Source organism: Platalea leucorodia (genome assembly GCF_965183815.1).
Source record: "Platalea leucorodia genome assembly, chromosome: 4".
NCBI classification, from domain to species: domain Eukaryota; kingdom Metazoa; phylum Chordata; class Aves; order Pelecaniformes; family Threskiornithidae; genus Platalea; species Platalea leucorodia.
The window spans coordinates 35,376,356-35,385,834 of NC_138826.1; the positions used below are offsets into that span (position 1 = coordinate 35,376,356).

At 37.7% G+C, this 9,479-nt stretch overlaps 1 protein-coding gene across 1 annotated transcript in view; it reads left to right on the forward strand.

Moving 5' to 3' along the window:
* Positions 1-7,853, forward strand: part of REEP3 (receptor accessory protein 3) — a 41,369-nt gene extending 33,516 nt beyond the window's left edge. The window contains exons 6-8 of the mRNA XM_082311034.1: positions 195-342; positions 2,875-3,026; positions 3,814-7,853. Of these exons, the coding sequence (XP_082167160.1) occupies positions 195-342; positions 2,875-3,026; positions 3,814-3,870 (357 nt within the window). The 3' untranslated portion in view covers positions 3,871-7,853. The remainder of the gene's footprint in view (positions 1-194; positions 343-2,874; positions 3,027-3,813) is intronic.
* Positions 7,854-9,479: the final 1,626 nt, after the last annotated feature.

Below are 9,479 nucleotides of genomic sequence, written 5' to 3' on the forward strand. Positions count from 1 at the left end.
TTTTTGTCTAGGAGCAATATAAAGTTAAGCTTGGGTAAAAGCAATACTTAAAGCAAATGTAAATTTACTGCATGCCTATGTTCAATTAATTTTGTAGTGCAACAAGGAAGCATGGGCTTAGACATCTTAACCCAGCTTGAACAGCAAAGTTAAACCTCTGCTTTGTTTTCAAAGATACTGTTGTTGTATTTTAGAGTCAAGGTGCGATAACTGAGAAACTGAGAAGTTTCAGTATGCATGATTTGACTACTATACAAGGAGATGAGCCAGTAGGACAGAGACCTTATCAGACATTACCGGAAGCAAAGAAGAAAACCAGAGCCTCTGCAAGTGAATCTTCAGGTAAGTATCTATCTATTTTTTTTCTAGCTAAAAGCACAATTCACTGAAGACAAAAGTGGGAAAGCAGAAATACTCTTGCCCCATTTAGAAATGGAAAAGGCCTCAAAGAATTCCAGTGCACTTGAACACAGTTGACTTGAGCAAGATATATTATGACAGTTGAGAAATGCTCCCTGAATTATTTTCTTCTTGCAGCCACTAACAGTGTAGTCATACTGTACTCACTACTCCTACCTTTGCCAATTAGCAACAAGAATTCCTTGCCAAAGTAAAGCTTAACTGGAAGTAAAAAAAATACGTGATTAAGTGGTGTTTCTGTGACAAATGTACAAAAAGTTAAACATGAAAATTTATGGAAGCTCAATAAATAGGAAGAGAAAATTGATGGAAACTAATTCAGTAGATCTGTAATGACAGTTCAAAACGTAAAATTGCTTGTGGTGATAGGAATAATGAAGGCATTAAGTTGTCATAATGAACTGATGCACATCAACGCTCAAAAGATGATGTGCAGTGACCAATGTATGTTTTTGCAGAGAGATTATTTTATTGTAAGTCTTACTATTTTATTATTATATATAATATTAATTATTATTATCCTTACTTTGCTCTTGATCCTGTGATGCTTGAAGAAAGGTTTCAGTGGAAGGCTTTCAATTGCAGCTTTTTAAATGGCTAGGCTACAATGTAAAGTAGTTGGTATGTCACAGAAAAGACATAGCTCTGGTCTGTTTCTTTCCTTTCACCAATGCCGCCTTCTCATCCCTCCATTTCAGGGAGGGGTGGTGCTTGTGGAGCACAAGGAATTCCAGGAATTGCCTGGTAGCCCACGGTGTTTCTGAGGAATAAGTGGTCACCTGAATGGCCCTAAGCTGAATTGCTAATTGAGCCCAGAAGGTATCCCGTGCAGGTCAGCGTAGACAGGGGGGACTGGCCAGAGAGAAAGCCTATGAATTCATCAAGAGTTGCATTAGGGATGATGTCACTGCAGCTGTTGTGCGGAGGCTATTCCTTCATAAGAGAGCATTAATTTTCTATCTGAAATAGCTTGAAAATGCTCAAAATTCCATTTAAAAAAAAGTTACTCAGGTACAGTTTATACTGTGCACATAACCACTGATTTTGAGATTGAATCTCGCATGTCAAAATGTTTTCTTAGAGCTAGTTTAACTTAATTATTTCTACTCCTGGACCCAACTCTAGTGTACACATCTTCTGTTTTCTTTGACGTTTCTTTGGCATTAGAGATTTAAAGAAAGAACAAACCCTGGGTAGAGTTAGGAATGCTATGTAGCAATGTTTTGTTGCACTTAGCAGAATGTCATTTTTTGTGATCTGAGCGGGGAGTTGCTGTGCAAATCAGTTGAAAAGACCTAGTTGTAGAAGGACATTGATCATAGGATGACTGAGCTGCCAGTATGCTTGCTCTGAAAAAGGCAAATGTGATTTTGATGTGTCAGAAGAGGTGTTACAAATAGAGATAAGGAAGTATTGGTGTCACTGTAAACATCCCTAGTCAGAAACTATATGAGTAACAGATGCGATTCAAATTTTCCATATTGAAAAAGATGAATTGAAACTGTATTGGAGGCAGAGACGTGTTACCTCTAGAAAGGCAGAAGAGGCAACTCTGCGTTAAGTAGCTGTGGAGTAGGTGAGTGTGATTCTAATTTCAGGAAAAAAATGAAATTACCAAAGGAAAAGAATCTGATTAAGCCGAAATAAAATACTGGCTTAAGATGGAATGTACATTGATCGTGAATAAAGTTGGGTTTGGAGTCTAAAAGGTGTCTGAGTGTTACAGCTTGTAGGTTCTGGAATGGCCTTATAAAAGGAGAGCTTGGCCGGGGGCAAGAACCAGACTACATTCAGGGGCTTTATGATAAATCTATGATGGGGATTCAGGGCTTTTTGGACCCTAAGGATCTCTTCAGCACGTGTTTTAAAGCAGTTTGCGCCCTCTAGCGAGAATCTTTGGTAACAATCTTGGTCCTGTTTTTGTAGGATTTAAACAACCCTTAATAGTACTTTGACACTGTATCGATCTGAAAGGAACTTTCGTATTAAATATGGAGAGAGGTATGCAAGTATGAAGAAAGATCCTATGAATCGCGGAATCATAGAATGGTTTGGGTTGGAAGGGACCTTTAAAGGTCATCTAGTCTAACCCCCTTCCCATGGGCATTGTGGCCAAAAACCTTACATACTTCTCAAGATGACCACTGAGGTTTTTGCAGTTCAGTGTAAAGCAGAAGATTGGTAGCAGACCGATGGTTTAATTTTTGAGAATTGAGGAACCACTACATTACATACCTATGGAATGAAGTGGCTTGTTACTTAGAAATGGCAGAATTATAAGTAACAAGCTCCTGGCAGACTAGATGTTCCGCTGTTTTGAAACAGCTGGCAGACTGACCATATCATTTAAAAGAATGAATGATACATGTTAAAGGTGAAACTCATGGCTGGCTTAGAAACCTAAAAGTTACAGCTACTTCTTATTAAACATTTTTGTAAAACTGTTTTTTAAAGGTTACAAAACTCCACTGGAAAAAAATCCTGGAGATGATAAAACAGATGAAGAGATGGAGGGGACATATTCAGAGGATGAAACGTTTGCTCAGAGAGGCCTTCGAAGAACTCAGAGCATGAAATCTGTGAAAACTATTAAAGGCCGTAAAGAGGCAAGTATAATCTTAGTTAAGTATCTTGGTTTTTAACAATGTGCCTCTGCATTTTTAATAATGCAGAAATTAATTTTTTTTTTCTTAATCTTAGAGGGGTTAGCAATGATAACTGGGTTGTAGAATGTTAAATGGAGAAGGAAGGATGTGATAACAATATCTAAGCTTGGAGCTTTTGTACCTTGGGGTATTAAGGGAAATACATGAATGAAATGAACTAAATGAAGAAAAAGGGAGGAGAAGATGAAATAGACTCTGTGCTTGTAATGCTAATTCTGGCACCACCAAGCCCAAATCCCAGGAACTGCTCACCCTGAAAGGGGTGTAGGTAGCGGCATCATCATCTGCATTTGTGTCTCTTGGTTGTGCACGCTTAAACATCTGCTGTTTAATGGATTAAAGAAGATGGAGAATTTTTTAGTTCCCATAGATATATGGCCCACTTCGTCTTGTCACTCACAAAGAGAACGTTCTATGTAGGATTCAAAGTGCTTTATGTTTGCATGTGTCACAAAATTTAAAGATATTTCAGAATATATGTCTATGGAATCTCATAAAAGTTTTTAGGTAATTCTGGGAAAACAGTTGAGAGTTGTACTTCTTGCCCAATTCTGTTGAAACTGTATCTCGTTCAGTCATAGGTAGATTCTCTTACTGAATCTGTGGAGTGTCCAAAGCACATTTAGAGATGCTTACTAGATTGGATTAGTGGAAAGGTAAATAGTATTTCTGCCTGAAGTGATATCAACTCTTTCTTAAGTTATGATTATTTTTTTTTTCCCCTCAGATACGGTATGGATCACTGAAATACAGAGTAAAGAAGAGACCCGCTGTATACTTCTAAGCGTGTTGCACAACGCCTGCATGACAAACTGCTGTATTATAATAACTTGAATTCAGTGTGTCAAGTGTTAGAGCTGTGTATGATTCATATAATGAGTATGTATGAATAGCTATGGTAGGACTTGGTTTTATGAACCTAAATGGTTGGATAAAGTGTTACTCTGCTTTTCGGTAATTGCTTATTGTTTAGACTTAAATCTGGACAAGTTATAGTATGAATTTCAGCACTCCTTAAACGGGAGTTAAATGAGGAACAGGAAACATGCTTTTTCCAGAGGCGCTGAACAGACCGAGATAATTACAACTCCAATTGAATTAGCGGAAGTTGTAAATATTTGGAACTTGTGAAAATTGAACGCATAGTGTCCCCAAGTTTACATGGAAAAATAGGTATACTTGAAATATTTTTCTCAACTACAATTCCTGAAAAGGCCTTTGTGTAATTTAAAAATGTACAGTTTAAAGAACAGTGGATGATGATGGTGGGGAAGGAAAAGGAAAGACGATGTAGATATGGTACATCCTTAAGATCATCTTCTTGCATCATATTGCCAAGCTTAACAAACTTACGTAATACTAATAGGTGCAAACTGGGGGTACATTTAGCACTTTATGCAAAACTGTATAGTTTTGCACACTTACTGATTTACAGCTGCACATGTCATTTTAGTGACTACTTAGGTAGGTTAGACTTATCTTTTGAATGCCAGCAATTCTTGTATTTCATGATCTTTTTTTCAATTTATTTTGATTGCTTAAGTACACTTGGGATGCTGTAGATAATTGCTATTAACACTTAATATTATCAGGTGCCTTTCTATGTATTACAAGGCTGTGCGGTTTTTTGTCTCTCTATTTTTTTTTTCCCCTGTTTTGTTGTTGTTTTGTTTGTGTCTTTCTTCCTCTTTCACCTAGAGAGATGTAACATGATTTAGGTCAGTTTTTGGTTAAAAATGTGGTAAGTAAAACTTGTAGCAATTCCAGTGATAGACCTCAGGGATCTGATCAGCCCATCAGCTGTGTACTAGAAGTTATGCTGATGTGAAGACAGGTATGATAGATTATTCAGGCCCTGGTTTGGTTTTGCTCTGCATTGCTTTAAGAATGAAAATATATATATTAGAACATGTATGTGTGTATATTTCATATCATATGTGGATTCTAAAATTGACTGTGTAGTACTTTTTAATTGCTAAAGTTATTACTAAAATATTTACATAAAAATAGCTTTTTCTAAAAGTCTAGCTGATTTAGTCAGCCATTTTATAACCTAAAGTCCCATGGCGTAACTGTTTACACAGAGATTAATTTTGGAATGTCCTTCAAGGCAGGGACTTGTCAAAAGGACTTTTTGAGGTCCCCTTTGGTTCTATTTTCTGCAATTCTGAGAATCAGGCTGATGCTAGTTTTCTGTGTGACTTTATTTCTACTGTGGATTCAGGGAGAAAACACCCTTTTTTTGTAGATAGTGTTTTATTACTTGGCATGGGGAGAGATGGTGTTACTTTTCTTGAAGAGAAAATGGTGTGTGATCCCTCTTATCCTTGGATCTCAGACTCCAATCCTTAGACCTTTCCCCAGGTATGAGAGTCATCTGCAAGTCTACTGCAGCACTTTTAAACATATTCTTAAGGCTTGGGCCTGCTGCAGTTCTTTTTCTTTACATTACAGCTATAGCGGGTTCACTGCTGGTAGGCACTTAATGGCCTGTTAATATATACTGGCATTTGAAGTAGTCTTCTGTAGACTTTGGGCTAGGTTTTGAATTGTATGGATAAAAATGCAGCTGGTCTGTATTGGCATCACGTTCCTCACTTGCTGTTGTAGGCATTCGCAAGACAAGTGCAAAGCCTTGGTCAAATACAACAAGGCTGATGGCGCAGTGCTTTTAGCATCTCTGAGGAAGTTAAATGCTTTAGTAAGAAGTTGCAACAGTCCATATGTGATTAAAAGGCCAAAGCTTGTATTACTTTACTCAGATGCAGTTTTGTACCAGAAGACAGGAAGGCTGCTCTCTCCCAAATGAGTACAGTGCAAAAACCCCATCCTCTAACCAAAACTGCAACTTGTGATCCAGCTTTCATAAGTGGCTGTTGTCTGTGGGGGAGGCAGCGATCAGGCAGCGTCCCCGGGGCGTAGTTCATCACTTGTGCCCCAGGAACGTTTGTGCTTCTCATCTGTTTCCCTGAAGGTAGGGAAAGGCTGGCTGTGTGTTAAGGTAAAACCTTACAGGAAACTGAGGCTTTTGTATTTGCATCTTACCCCTCTTTGAAAATTAGATTAACCTGGGCCTTGGGTGGAATGTCTAACTCTTCACTTGAGCGTCCTCCTTGAGCACTTGCTGCCACATCTTGCTTTAACTCACCACGTTTGTTTTATTGGCAAGCATGGCAATAAAACCGTCGTCTTTCTACAAACCAGAATCCTGCACGAAGGAGCAGGGTAAGGCCTTCTTTCAGAATTACAGTTCCTGTTACAGGTTCATGTAGATCCTCTCTTGGGGGTTGTGTTATTTTCGCATTTCCAGGGCTAGAGACCATTTGAGTAGTTTAGGCTCTACCAGGCTCGTGGTCAGTAAGTTGCTCTCCATGTCGTTATGTACTTGAGGCTGTAATAGACTTCTGGCAGACTTAGCTTGCTAATTAAATAGTGACAGAGGCTAAATAAACTCCTTTTTCTGAACTATGCATGGAACTAGGAAAGCTGGCAGTAGTATTCATATTCATTACTTTTCGTGTATAAATGTACTTGTGTTCTCTCAGATACTGTCTTAAGTGATAAAACTTCCAGTATTTTCCTAGCTGGTTTTTTCAGTCTAATATCCTACTGTAAAATTCTTTTCTTGACAGCTTGATTTTGCTCTTTGAATTCATCCTGAAACTGGTTCACTACATGATCTTTTTTTTTTTTTTCCTTGCTGTTCCTTGTCAGCTGATGCTTGGCAGGGCACAGTGGCACAATTAGCCTTCATCCCAATGATTTGTATTGCTCTCTACCTGTTGAATTTAGTTTAGCTTGGTTTTGAAATATTACACAATCTTTTAAACTTTGTGTACAGAGAATTTTCAATTTTTTGCCTTAGCAACTGCAAAAGTGATTTGTCTAGCTCTTGCCAGTAAACTTCTTGGAAAAATGTTAAACAAAAATCAAAATGTAACTTCACGTTCTTTTTGGGTTTGGAACATAAAATGTCGTTCATGTCAAATTATATAATCTTATGAACCAAGAGTTTCCTGAGAATTGACTGACTGCCACCAACAGGACTGCTAATATAGTTAAAGAAAAACCTACACAGAGGTTAAAGGTACTTTAAAAGAGAATGTGTTTCTTGTTAAATCATATAAAGGTTTCAAGCCTTTCCAAAATATATCTGAACTGACTCAGATTTCTTATCAAGAGCCTACTGTATATGTTAAAATACACAGTTTGAGATGAGGATTAAATTGATGGCCTCAGTTGCAAATAAACTTAGGCCAGACTTTGATTACAAGGTAATTGCCAATATTAGCTACTTAATGCTAATTGCTTTGCTATGTGAAAGTAACTGAATATTATCCAAGATACTTTGTGCAAACTATAATGAATTTTAAAATGAACAGAAGATAATTTGGGTAAACGGAATGGTGGGTAAATGCTAGATGCATTTAACATGCTGTTCATGACAAAAGATGCGTTTTATTTTTGGTGTTGCTTTTATTAATGGGAAGTTGGTATTTTTAAGTATTTTTCTACAAAAATGTCTATATGCAAAGGCAATACTGTAACATTTTTTTTCAAGGACTCATATTTTTAAATGTTACGGACCGGAGACTGTCTACATTGAGACTGAAGTTTGTAGCTTTAAAAAAATGCAATGTATGCTTTAATTTTTATATTGTAATAATAACTTGCTGTCAACTTGTTTACATATTTGTAGGAGGGAAAGCTTCATTATACATTGACTTACCTTGATACTGTCTTTAATAAATGCTGCTTTGAGCAGGATGCAGTGGATACTTTATTACCTGAATTATGATTAACAAACCAGTCACTATGTAATCTGTATTCTGTTATTTATTATAATGATTCCAGTACTGAAACAGCCTATCTGAATTCTGAAGGGACTTTTAAAACTGTTCAAAGTATGACTAAACTGTCACTGAGGTCTTGCCGTGGAGCCTGGTGCTGATTTAGACTTAAATGAAACCTACCCTGCTAAAGGCAACTTGAAAATGCTGTAGCGTTACCTATTTTGATCAGATGTTCAGTTTGGAGTAAACACAAAATAAGATACTTAGTCTCCTAAAAAGAGTATGGCTTCCTGGGGAACGGTTGGATTTTTTTTTTTTTTATTAAACCACTCTAATGCTAGTCTCTTTTTCCTTTTTTTTTTTTTTTTTTTTAATTGATGCAGCTTTACTGTTATTTGTGCCAACAAACAGATTTTGTTTTGTATTTCATAGTCAAACAGAGTTCTGGTCACCCAGACAAGGAGATGCGTAGGTAAACTTGGGCCTTTACTTTTTCAAACCTCACTTCTAGTAAGCTGTTAACACCCCTAGCAAAACCAAAGTAAAAAACCTCAGTAACTACGTTTTCTGGACCTTTTCTGCAAGGCTTCCTGACTTACTGTCCCAAAGGAAAGAATTTCTTGATATGGTTAGTTGAGGAGAAAGACTTAAAAATTACTATTTATTGCTACTGTCTCCTAAGCATTATGAAAATACATCCCAGCAGCACAGACTGACTGTAAGGGACCTTGCAATGATGCAGTTCCTAATGTCAGAACAGGTCATACAGTACAAAACTCCTACCTACTGAAGAAATCGTGGATGTCGGAAAACAATGCTGATTTTTTGTTATTTGTTCTAGTAATATTTAGCGGGTAGCAGGAACATTTGTGGGCTAAAAGCTGTCTTCCTGCTGTTTTACGTGATGCTGGTGAGACCTGCTCAGGGAATGATTATCTGGTGATTCTAAAATAGCACTGGTACGTATGTCCTAGGCTAAAATGTTCAAGGCGAAGCAGATGCAGCAATGGTCACCATTTTTGGGGGCTTGCCTTTTTTTTTTGAGAGAGAGAGACACCTTAAATGTTGTTTATTTTCCATACTAATGTGGGAAAACAGATGATTGCACATGAGGGGGAACCTAATAGGTCTTGTAAAATCAGTAGACTTTCAAAATTATTTTCATCCTTTCTGTAGATCTGTTCAGGAACAAAAGAGGAGCCTGTCTGGTTTACGTCTGCCTGCCTTTGCCAAGGTTCAGCAACAGATTGCTCTGTTTGAACTAGGGTAGGAATCATGAAAGCAGCTGGAGCAGAGACACTAAGGACTTCAGCTAAAACCTAGGATTTCACTACTGCTAGTGTATGGTGACTACGTGGATGAGGAAGCTCAGAAACGACTTTAAAAGTCCCTTTTATCCACACTGTCACAGTTCCAAGGTAAGCAGCACTTTGACCCTCAGGTGGCTTTTCCCGGGCAACATACCCGCTCTGTCGCGTGGCGCTCGCTGCTTTCTCAGTGAGCTGCACTGTCCCATCCAATCTTTCCACTAATTTTAGTTCTCTTGGACTAAGAATACTAAGGGGAGGTAATCCTAACTTATTGCCTTGAAGGAAAGAAT